Raw genomic sequence first — 13,122 nt, forward strand, 5'->3', positions numbered from 1 at the left:
AGCATCACCTGGGTTTCTGGGTTTTTGTCCCTGAAATCTGTTTTTTTTTTTCAACATCATGTTCGTCAAATCAGTTTTACTCACGAAAATTAATTATTAGATAGGGATGGTGTGAACCTCTGAAAGGTTTTTATGATACAACAAATATAAAGTCATGATTGACCCCGTACGCCTGCTAGATTTTTTACATCAGACAATCATATCAATTTCATTGATTAGTTGAATAAGCATCATTCGCTGACTATATGTAGTGTATTTCGCTCTTGATCTTGTGTGATTGCGGGTCAAGCACACAGCAGAGAGTCACTAAATATTCACAAATTGAAAACTGGATATTTCGAGCAAACTTTTATAACAAAGAAAGTAAATATTTTGAGATTGTCAAGGTGAATGATCGTTAAGTGTTGATTTTTTTATGCTGTCAACGCCATGCATAGATTGACCCGCAGTTGAAATGCAATAAATTTCAACCAAAGATGTCATAATGAAGTGAAAATTGTAATATATAAAAAAGGTTCACAGTGCAGAACCTACCATGGCTCGTTTGTGAACGTAAATCTCTAAATTTCTGAGGTTCACACATAGAACGCGAACGTGAACCTCACGTTCACACCATCCCTATTATTAGATTAGTAAGATCATAATAGAATATCATAAAATGCACGCTCTTCAGTTCGCCATTGTCGATGGATTTCGCTGTTTACATCTTCTTGAGAGACTGTTTCACTGCTTAACTTAAGGACTTTGTCATGATACGATGGAGCTTCATTGAATAGTATTTCTTCCAGGTCATCGAGCATGTCCACATTCAAGTCGAAATACAAGCAATTTCTGCTGGATGAATGTTAGTCAGCCCTCACCATTTACCGGACCACGACCTGACATGTCGATCTCGCCTTCCGTCACTTGCCACCCGAATTTATATCGTTTGCCATTCATATTATCTTCTTTTAATTTCATTCAGTGTGCATGCCTCCTCTTTACATCGCCTAGGCCAAGGTGGCTGTCTGATCTTAAAACTACTCCTTGTCGTTTCGGCATCTTCCTATCATTCATTGTATTGCAGTATTGTGATGTTTCGAAGTGATGAAATTTTATGAATAAACTTGAAGATCGTAGAAAGTCATGTTCATAGGGCAACTCATTAGTAACAACAGGGACACTCGAACAGAGAGCGACAGACAGTTGTGTACACCCCGAGCAAGTTGGTCAGAGGCATTGATGGCTATCAGCTCATTCGAATACACCTTGAATTTCATGATTTGGAAGATATTTCTTCGACTAAACATGGGTCTAATGGTCTATGACTGTGCCCAGATAGAAGTGATTGTCCCAGGATAAATCAATCGAAAGATACTTTCAATCTAACCAGATCACTGAAAATATACGAAAATCACCCTCAGAAATATAGGGAATGGATGACATTGTTGTTATGATCTTTCGCAGGGCGGTGAGATAATTAATACATTATTAAGTATTGGTGCCGCGCACCAATTGTTTCATAGCAATGCGTCGAGAATAAAACATATTTTTGTGCGATTTGCAGTGATAACCGAACACAATAGTATGAGCTGTTGGAAATTCAATATCAAAGGCTTCGGTGACTGCATTGATGACCATCAGGTTCCAGTTTCACAGCTATCTTATATAAATTTGAGTGAAATATAGGATCTGGATTTATTTGGCCTCCTCATCTGGGTTTTTCCGAAATATCCCAGTGGCATCCCTGATAAAGCCTACTTTTGCATACTAAAGTGTGAGCTAAAATCGAAGTCATATGCTTAATTCGGATTCAAAATAAAGCATATACAGCAAAGTATGCCGTAAAATATTAACTTCAAGAGTTTCGTTAAAACTAGATTACTAACCGACGTAGATTAGTATATAAGTTGTCTGAATATTCAACTTCGAGAAGTCCTGTTGCTGGTCGTTAAGAGTTCTTAGTAAAACACAGATGTTACTCAAGACATATACGAATATGTTTCAGACGTCGATGCTGGTAGCAGGTTTAGCAAATGATTCTCTCGAATCATGACGTTTTATACTCGAAGTAGATTACAACAGGTTGTAATAATCGATAGCCAGAATACGGCAAGATAAACCCGAAGTTGAGACATACGTGGGACTCATGCAGTACCATGGACAATTGGACATGACAAAGCAGCCCCTCAGCCTCTACACATAACCATTCAAGTGAACTCCTTCATAAGCAACCGGCATTGACCTGATCTAGTCTACCACATACTGATCAGTGATCATTGACTTCTGCAAGATATCAGACCATGTTTTCGCTATATATATTAGGCTATCTCATAAATGTATCGCTCATGCATGTACGTTGTCTAATAATTTCACATCAGTAGTGCTGAAACAGATAATAGAATCGAAATGCTAAAAATAGATGGAAACACTGCTGCAGAAGACGCCGTGGTTGTGGTGACTGTCGTTTCCTCCTCATCTTCCAGATCATCGTCTACCGAATTATCGCCAGGATCAGCATCGTCTAAACAACGAAAGCATGCAGGTTAAATCAAGCTCGCGGATAAGCAATACTGAATATTTAGAAATGACCGTCCAACTTGACAAACCAGGTAATCGAAACCGAGACATCAAAAACAATAAAGGCAAGCAATTTTGTGTGATCAATAGGGCAAGTTTTTGCAACTTTTGAAACTTTTTTCAACAGCTTCCGACAGCTTCGTAGATACTCAGAATCTACGTATTACGGTGTTTTAAGCTGTTTGGAGGGATTTTATAGTGCAACTTTTCTCTATTTTTCATAGCCAATTTTTACTGCAACTTTCATCAAATATTGCGTAAAATGTAAAGGAGTGATTTAAAAACATGCTGTAAACTATTTCTAGTACGGTTCTACTCCCTTCGATGTGCATAACAAAGAGCTATATGATGGGTTAGCCGCATCTCAGTGTTATCTATAGGACACTATGTAGAGAAGTTCAACTCCCCCTGTCAAGCAGGACGGTGCCCGAATAATATGTAAATATATCGCTTTATTGATTCTGTCGTTTAAATTTGAAACAGTTTCCCACTTCACGAGCGCCCAGGCGAGACCGCCGAAAATTACGTTCTCACTGGGTCCCCTTCTTCAGGCTATTGATCTTGTTAAAAGTCGCCAAGAGTGAGTTTTTCTGTAATGCCTTGGTCAAGTTAAGTTTGCAGACCTAAGGGGTGGTTTGGGGTGTGTTATTCTGCTTGTTTTAGGGGGAGGGGGTTGTTGCCGTGCTGTTTGCAATTTTTGGGAAAATTATTCCCGCATTGCGTAATTTATTTGCTGTGTACCAGGAAAAAACGTAATTTTGGCTGGTTTCGTCAGCCCGTTAAATGGCGAAGTCTCAAATTTGACAGCTCTGCAGAAACTAGGTTACACAACGGAGCCTTTAGAGCAGGGGTTCTCAACCTGGGGGTGCGCCCCCCTTGGGGCGCACGGAAGGCTCTCAGGGGGGGGCGCGAGAAATTGACGAAGTCACTATAGGGGGGGGGGGGGGGGGCGCGAGAAATTGACAAAGTCAGTATAAATTGTACGTGTCCGAACATGTGTTTCACATCCATTATGAGAAGACGATTAATGAAGATGAAATTTATTACATATTCAAGAAAGCTTGCAAAATACAAACTCTAGCAACCGCGCTCAACGGAGTATGGTCTGATTTCAACTTGATTTGAGCAAATTTTTGAAATTCTTTGGAGATAAAGAGAGTAATTCCCACGTGTAAGTCATTCATTGCTTGATAGCTTTGACAGTAGCCTAAAGCTTGGCGCGCTGGGCAGCTCTTGTTAGTAGCTTGGGAACTGCACTGCCTAAGACAGAATTAGATGCAACATAGGTTGCCCGGTTTCGCCCTCAATTAGGCTATAAATCAACACAATTTAATTAATTTCCAAAACTGATCAAATTTAGCCTGGCAGGACAGAACGACGCCTTGCGCTCTGTACTCACGGCCAGCATCAGGATTAGTCTCAGGGTGACCTACCTTGAAATTAATTATTGGATGTCTTGTTCAATGTTTTTTGTTATTTTCAAACAAGTTTGGAGAAATTTGTCATGTAAAAGACTCAACAACTGGAATGCCGATTCAAAATTGGCGTAAGATATACCTTATGTATACTATTAGATCAGGGGTGGGCAGCCTGCGGCCGTAGAAGGGAATTTGAGCGGCGTTCGACGCCTAATTCAATTAGTAGGCCATATGTTGGCGGCCGTAGACATGCAAATTGCAATTACGAATTCACTCCCGCATTTTCGAGCGATTTTAATTAATCTTGAAATTTTCTTCGCCCTCCGCGCAATTCAACAAGACTTCATTTTTTTATTTTAATGCAGTAGCGCCCGTCTTAATCTGAGCTGGAATGGGAATTGGCAAGAAATAACAATTCGTTCGCGGCCCTGAAAAATTTCCGCGCTCCGCGCGACAATATGCACCTCCCGGCAACTATTCATAACATTGCCACTCGCGATTTCGTTGCGTACAATAGGCCATTGTGAAAAGTAGAATAGTCCGGAGTTCACCGGGAATGGATATGGACAGTTTACCATAGGAATTTTGTGTCCAGATCGTTCATTGCGGCTATGCCCTGGAATGCGGCCTTACGCTACCCCGTACATAAGTAATCGAGATGCGGCCATGATTATCAAAAACGTTGCCCACCTCTGTATTAGATGATGTGCTCTTTTTGACATCACGATAAATGGAAGGGGGGTCAGGGGGGGGGCGCGATTTTTTTGACCATCTCCAAGGGGGGCGCGAGTCAAAAAAGGTTGAGAACCACTGCTTTAGAGTATCCCATACAATAATAATTTAACAAAAATTATAAATACAACTTTACACAGCAACTTTTGTTAAATTAAATGCAACTTTCTCGCGATATTAGTGCAACAAAAACTTGCCCTAGTGATCAGCAACTGGAAGAGACGAAATAAGTGATGATGCATATAAACTACTGCATTTTAGAAAGGCGACGAATTAATCCCGGTGCACTATTTAAAACGCTTTGATAGTATACCAATCTTTCAACTGAGAGCAAGAGGCAATTTCCACTCATTCCGGCGTATCTCTACTCCTTACCAACAATGTCATTATCGGCAGTGGTCTGAACTTCATTGTCCTCTGTCGAGTCAATTTCAACGTTGCTGGTAGGGGCGGTCACGTCGTCGTCTTTTGGTGAATCCGTTTTGACAGCGGCAGTAACTTCAACGTTTTTCGTCACTTCGTTGTCTTTTGGTGGGTCAGCTTCATTGGTCATCGTAGTCTTATCTGCATCTTCCTTGGGCGCATCGGTTATGGCATCGGCTGTGGGAACAACTTCGTCTTCTTTTGGGGTTTCAACTTCAGTAGGAGTTGTAGTGGTCACTGCATCTTCTTTTGGTGTCTCAGCATCCGTAGCGGCCGGAGGTTCGGTAGGAGAGTGAGTAGTAGTCGGTGGTTCCATCGTAGTAGTTTCCCTCACTTAAAATAGTGGGTTGTCAATAGAAAACGCAACATTCGTTCGCAAGTACGATTTTGTAACAGTGAAATTATATCGGACGAATTTGGTTGATGCCAGCTATATTACCATTAGGGCGATTTTTTTTCACCTAAAAAACGGAAGATTTTGACCTGAAAAATCGAAATTTTGACATTTTTTTACCTAAAAAAACTTAATCTTGACCGTATTTATGCAAACTAGGTGTTTTATCACACATTGTTAAGATTGTACTACTTATCTTCATTTCTGGTTGGAACTGTCTGTCTTTACAAAGTAGTTTGGCCTGAAAAAACGTTTTTGACTTGAAAACTGACAAATTTTTACATGAAAAAACATTATTTTAACGAAATCTGGCCTTATGAAGTATTCCAGTCGTTACACCACGTACTATGGTGGAAATAATTAAAATTTGTTGTAGTACAACGAAAGATACTTTCCTACATTCTTGGGTAGAAAGCGTCTGTCCTTACTAAGTAGCTTACCAAGAATGGGGAAAGAACGTTTAACAGCAGCAGTTGCTGGCAGACAACACTGAAGTTGTGCGTACACTGCTGGTGACACACCGTGTTGCTTCATTCTGACAATGTTGTCTACATCACAATTTTTCATCATGCGCTTTTTGATATAAGAACCATGCAATGCCCAAGCAGTTTTGCTTCAGTTAGGATTTTGCGGTACGTTGACCGTAACACCATGTCAACCTATTGGTTTCATTCGACCGTTTATGATTCGCAATGAGCAAACATTGGGCCATTTACAACGGTAGGACTATAAAGTAGGCTACAAGCTGTAAAATATCAAATGATAAGATCAACGACAGTGCAAAATTTACGATACAAACGAAATGCAGAGATCAAAAAAATTTGACTTTGTAAACAATTTTGACAATATTTTGACCCAACGCTTCAATTTTGACAATATTTTGACTTATTTTGACATGTCAAAAAAAAATCATCCGACGTCCATCATATACTTGGCTACTATATTTTCGTGATATTCAACAATCAAGAATGGCATTAGTGAACCAACCCGCGTTTTCCTCCAAGGCAGTCTGCTGTGTCAGGGTCAGCTCGTCAAAAACACGTGAAGTAAAGAAAACCTCAATGTTTCCAGTTCCAGCGGCGAGTAATTGTGAAGAGGTCAGTCCATCCTGAAAAACATTATTCCATTTTACAATAAAACACCAGTGGATCTGATATTTTATGTATCCTTTGAAAATTAGGAATCAACCTACAGGTATTCACTTATAGTCGAAAACAACCTATGACAGCGAAGTCTATGATATCAAGGCAGCAACTTTAGTTTAGTAGTGATGTATCACTGTTAATGAAAAAAGGACGGTGAAAAACGAAGAGCTAGAGTCTAAAAAGGATGGTCAAATATATGGATTAACATTGACTAGACCTGTGGTTCTTAACCTTTTTCATGTCGTTACCCCCAAGAGGAAAATGACAGGATGCAATTACCCATCTTCAAAATAGGACAAATTAGAGCTTGCATTCAATCAATTGTAAAGCAGCACACGGATGATGTCATAATGTACACTTAAATGCCTGTTAAAAATATCAAGTCAATAGGAAGGCTGATGCTGTTTTCCTATTATCCAGTGATCAAATCTAGGCAAAGGGGAGGATAACAGACAGCATCTCGGGTAATTGCCAATCGCAAACTTATTCCGTTTTGATAGATACCATTGCAAAAAATCCTACTTCACAGCAATAAGTTGCAGGAAATTCAATCGGAAAGTTCAATGCCATTATGACAAAGATTGGTTATTCATTTTGACGGCGAACCCAAAAGGTTCCAAAATCTTCCTCTCGTTTCTTCGAAGGCATTTTGATGATTTGAGACTTAATTTTACTGACTAGACTAGACCGCTACACTTTTCAATGCTAACAAGTATATTTTTCTACGTTATTGTTACTGCATTATAGGTGCAAAGCTAAACTTAGATGGCCCTTGCTGTCTTTCAATTTGCCAGCATGCGCAACAATATATGATCCACACTACTTCAAAATAAATTGGATTCACCTAGCAGCTAGCATTATACTAAACTACATTCGGCCCTGTTATTCATAATCACTAATGGTTACTATGGTATCACAGAAGGCATGGTGCGTTAAGTGAAATGAAATATATACAAGTTCACAAAAATTGTTAGCCTACATTCATATTTATATGTTTGAAAATACTTCAGTGCAGCGTTATAAGTATATAAAAAACGTCAATGTACCCCAAAAAAATCCTCAAATTGCCACCAGGTCAAGAACCACTGAACTAGACTGTGACATCAGGCACTAGACCAGAGGTCTCAAACTCAAATGTGCTCGCGGGCCAATTTCCTACTTTTTGATGGCGCCGCCGGCCGCAGCACCAATAATAGGGGAATTCAATGTATTTCCAAGTAGGTAAGCCATATTTGACGGGACCTTGCAGACCCACACTCCACACGCATCGTGAAAATGTGATTTACTATTATGAATTCACGCCTGGCACGACAAAAATTACATTTTTAAATATTTGAATAAAATTGTTGGTTAACTTGGCATAGTTCGTCAATATAATTAGTTGTAGACATCATGCGAGAGTACAAATGCATCAGAACATCGTAAAAACTCGTCGCGTTATAATTTTGCGACATTTGACGTACCACAATTATAGGTAGAATTTAAGAATTTTGCAAAGATTGATCTGACATCAGAGCATTGGAGCAGTACAGCCTAATCCGGGTTTCGGGCATAGGCCTACTCCTGATAACTAGGCTATATTGATCATGTCATTACCAAAGTCTAATATAATCAGCGTCAGATATACCTTCGAAATAGAACAGATCAATAGCTACTTTAACATGATGAATGCCGTAGCAGTAGCCGCAGCAGTAGAAATGTGCAATCGCCGAAGAATCCATTGGATTACAGCTGTGAAGCATAGGCTACGACTACTTAATACTCGCCACATTTAATTGGCGATAATAGCATATAAAAAGATACCCAAGATGACACAGAATGTAACCAACTAGGCAACATAATGCCAATGACAGTTGCCATACCGACCTACTTAGATGTCTAAATAAGTTACGCAGCGCAAGCTGCGAACTTTTTATATTATACTGCTTCTCATACCAAGTTTGATAGTTTGTTGCGTCCGTGGTTGTACCAAGTCACTGTATTCTGAGTCACAAAAGTCCTTCTCTGATTGTAACGTTTGACGCGACGAGTACGAGTATGAGTAATTAAGTATGATTATTGATATCATTGCTCAACCACTATTGTAAGTGATCACTTCAGGTAACATATAGTGAGTAAATTATAATAGTTACAGGATGAGGGAAGTCACTTTACTGCTGAAAATGTCACCCCTTCCACATTCACATCCCTAGTTGAATTGTAAAATTATTTTTGATCACCGTAACTGGCATCATATTCTTTGTGGATATGTGGATGCGGGTACAAAATTTTCATGTACAGGTCGACCTTTTATTTCTGACGGCATATCAATGAAACACGAAAACTCGACCTTGAAAGTATATCAGTAAATATACCCAGATCACCAGCACCATGTGTATAGTATTCCCAATGATTTGCTGCCTTTTATTTCAAGGTAGAACGTTGCGGTTCAGGTATTGTGCCAGGAGATGAAACATTTTCGTCAATTGGAAGTCAAAGCCACAAATTTCACTCAATGGCACGTACGACTCATTATATTTAAACATGAGAGTCATTACCCTTATTCTGCTTGGCATCATGTTTGAGAAGGCAATCGGCTGTATAAACTCAATGGACGCTTCCGAAAGATTCTTCAAATCATTCACCGTCAACCCAGCTGAAAAGAATAAATGTACATTTCCAAAACGATCTCAGATTCAAGCTGCAACTAGGACTAACCAGCAATCGAGCCCATTTCATATAACTCGGGGTCGGTTGGTATCGGAGAGTCGCGACCTGATACCGCCACAGCTTTCAGGTAATCGTATTGATCTTGGGAAAAACAATCCAGCTCCCCGAGATCTTTCAAAGCCGCTCTGTAAGGGGTATTCATGAAAATCAGGTGGACGTCTTCAAACTTCTAGAACAGTGGTTCTTAATCTTCATTAAAATGACGAACCCTTGTGCCAGTGATTCCGAAAGTGGGCACCAGTGCCCCCGGGGGCGTTTACAATCTTGAAGGGGGTGATAGCTAGAAATTGGGCAAATGAAGGGCGCTGAAAGTAAACGCGGGACATGGGTGCTATGGACTATGAGAAACTGTTTGAGAAAATTCGTAAATTAATAGCTCTCTGCGCGATGTGCATTGAATCGAAAATCGTCACCAACACTCTCCTCAGATGTTCATTGTTATGCAACATTGAGTTTTCCAACTAATCAAATAATCAGTCGAACAACGTGTAGATTAATTTATTCCGTGACACTTATTGAGCTCAAGTTATTAGCACACATTCAAAAGCATGTACACCACAACAAGGGCGATGAAGTTTTAATCGCACATCGCCCCAAAATGAAATACAATGATTTGTAAGATAAATTGCTTTGTACAATTATTACACTGATTGTGTTTGCACCACCATGATTTTTCTCCTCCATGCTATCCCTGAATGCTGAGGGCCGAGCGGGACAACCAGTTTTAGAGTCTTCGGTTTGACCAGGCTGGGGATCGAACCCATAACCTACCGATCAAAAAGCCGCATGCATCACCATCACACAATCTTGCTCGGTAAGGTGAGATCATGGACGCAACAGAACGAGAAAACAACTTGACAAAGAAAAATAATTTTCTGCATCATGATAATGACAACACTTGACATATATGCGTTGTTGAACACTTCCTCTGCCCCTGAGCTTTATTCCTGTCTATGAGTCTGACTCTGATTCTCCTTACTGAATGACGGCGTCGGGAATGTCGGCAAGTTCTGCCTCATTTATTCCGCAAGCGAGAGATTCGAATCCTGCCAGGTCACTGCTCAACAACGTTGATAAATTCGTGCTGGCTCCTTCCAAATACGCCTCGACCAACATGTATTTCTGCAAAAATAGCAGCCAACGTCAATGCCATGAAATCGATGACTCAAGATTTGAAGCAGTAAACAGATAATTGGACGCCCATTCTATAGTTTGAACCTTCTGAAAGTAAACTAAAACAGTTTGCTGATGTTGATGTGTGAATTCCGGATGCTTGCACTCTGGATTGCTACATGGACCCTGATTTGTTCGTTACCTTTTCATTCCAAAATCCTAGCTATACCTTAACAGATGGCTAATAAACTACTTTCCTCGATGCTACGTGCTGCTCTCGATCGGTAGATCGTCAATCCCCGGCTGGGTGAGACCAAAGACTCAAAAACTGGTATCAGCAGCTATCCACTAGGCCAGGGGTGGCCAACCTTTTTGCCATTCACGGCCGCATTTCGACTACTGATATAGCCTACAGCCTCATTCCATGGCATGGTCGTAACAAACTAGCTGAACGCCAAACACCCATGTTAAAGTGCCAGTGGCCGGTGAACTTCAGACTAAGCTATTTAATCTTATACGCTTACTATACGCACCAAAGTCGCGTGTGGTGACTGCGTGGCCATGTTACGAGACTATTCATAGTCGCGCCAAGCGCGAAAATTTTTTCACTTTTACTAGTGTATTTCGTCACCAATATTAGTAGTTTTATATACCGTATTACTATCAAGCATTTATCCTTTCTCAGCACATGTGATCATAGTCACTGGTGAAGTTGATGGAGGGGGTGTTTTCTAAAATTTGGGGCAAGTTATAGATGATGATACGTCTACCCGTCTTCGGGTGGGCCAACTGTTATAATTCACTTTGTTGCATGCCCGTTATTTCGTGACCTCCCATCAGGATTGTCGATATTGTGAGCAGCACACGATTGGGAGTTTGTTTTTCAATATGGGGCGCATCATTTTCCTCTGCTATTCGAATCTGTACTGTGGGCGCTGATTGGAAAGAGCGCTACTATATTATATTAATATCAAATAATGAGGTTATTGAATCGCGCGCAGTGCGAAAAAAGTTCAAGATCAATTAAAATCTCTCAAGAAATCGGGAGAGAATTCGTAAATTCAAATTGCATGTCGACGGCCGCCAACCCACACAAATTGAATTACGTGTCCACGGCCGCATAAATTTCCTTCTACGGTCAATATAGGTTGGCGTTCAGCATCCACACATAGCATGGAGGAGAAAAAACGGGGGTCCAGACTAGGTGACCTAACTGTTGTATCGCATCTCCGTCATCAAAAGCATCTCGATGGTGCAGGCGAAAAAGAATATCATAGGGCTCTCCCTTTCTCTATGCATGATCGATAGGATCGGGCAAACGGTTTGAGTAGGCCTACTCAAATTCGAGTAGAATATTGATCGTAATGATGAGTTGAGTCAGAGGCGTCGAATTTTTCCAGTATCAAAATTACACACACTGATACCCATTCCAGAAAAGCAATAATTATTCTGTGGGAATGACCATTTCGGCACTATCTTCCCACCATTGAAGTCTTCATAGAGATCATAGCATGCTCTATGACACTAGGCATGTTCGGGGAGACACGACTCTTTGTAGTAGTGACCAACCCAGAGCACTTTCACGCGTGAAGATTAACAAAATAGAAAACATTTATATAGCTAACGGTAACTGGCGTTATTTTCTGTGATATCGTATGAAAGGTATATCTTTGATGTTTCCAATTCACTTTTGGTATGTATGCATCATATTACATATTACTCGAATCGACCTGCGATTGAATCAGCCAGGTATTGATTTCACTTAATATCAATATAATAACTGTATCCCCGGACTGTGTAATACCCAGAACAGTGTCATTTAGCTAAATATTCCAAACACCCTGTACTGCAGATGACATGTATTGTGGTTTCCTTAAAATTCAGAATAATATGCATTTGTCATCATTTGTCATCACAGACGATGTGACTAGGTAAGGAACTTTTAAACGTAAATCTCAAAGATATTTCTAACCTCGGAGTTGGTGAAGTTTACGTCGGAAAGTTGAGCAAATATCTCAATATCATCAATCACCAGACCGTCCAATTCTGTGTTGTTTAGACCTTTCAGCAAGTGCTGAGCATCGCCGATCACCGTGGTGTTCCATGAATCTGCCGACCCATATCCCTGAAAAGAAATCAGCTCTTTTACACTGCATGTTACAATGTATCTTATGCATTTTCAATTTTGGATAAAAACATTATAGTAACCTCGAACGCATGCAGAAACATATTTACTTTCCCAGTAATCGTACCAGGTAGGTTACAACGTCAGAACAGTCCCATTCGAATTCATTAATAGGCCTACAGAGCAACATTCGGTATTTTCTGATGTGTTGTATTCTAGTTAAGTTGAGTAAGAATTTATATAAAGGTCCAGGAAGGTCACTGTAATCTGCAACGGGCAGCCCTGTTTTGGCTGCATGAACAATGAACATAGTACAATGCACACACTCTCTCCTATGAATAGGCTCTATACACAATTCTAGCATATATAATTGATTTATGAATGAACAGAGTTGCTGTATCACGATTACGTTAACACAGAAATTAGAGTTCCTCATTGCTGTGAGGCGAAATAGTAAATGCAGTCTTTAAACCCAGGCTGCAGATGATCAGACGATCACCGGAT

General features: G+C 40.2%; 1 protein-coding gene across 2 annotated transcripts in view; it reads right to left on the minus strand.

The window, feature by feature from the left end:
* Positions 1–2,283: 2,283 nt before the first annotated feature.
* LOC145439031 (uncharacterized) overlaps positions 2,284–13,122 on the minus strand; it is a 39,548-nt gene continuing 28,709 nt past the window's right edge. For both annotated transcript variants that reach the window (XM_080316491.1, XM_080316490.1), the window contains exons 23-29: positions 12,466–12,618; positions 10,360–10,502; positions 9,369–9,505; positions 9,209–9,306; positions 6,514–6,634; positions 5,085–5,465; positions 2,284–2,503 (exon numbers count right to left, since the gene is read on the minus strand). In XM_080316491.1, coding sequence (XP_080172617.1) covers positions 2,352–2,503; positions 5,085–5,465; positions 6,514–6,634; positions 9,209–9,306; positions 9,369–9,505; positions 10,360–10,502; positions 12,466–12,618 — 1,185 coding nt within the window. In that variant the 3' untranslated portion in view covers positions 2,284–2,351. The remainder of the gene's footprint in view (positions 2,504–5,084; positions 5,466–6,513; positions 6,635–9,208; positions 9,307–9,368; positions 9,506–10,359; positions 10,503–12,465; positions 12,619–13,122) is intronic.

The sequence above is a fragment of the Botryllus schlosseri genome, chromosome 5 (assembly GCF_051294905.1).
Source record: "Botryllus schlosseri isolate E-star chromosome 5, Bs_hap1, whole genome shotgun sequence".
NCBI lineage: Eukaryota > Metazoa > Chordata > Ascidiacea > Stolidobranchia > Styelidae > Botryllus > Botryllus schlosseri.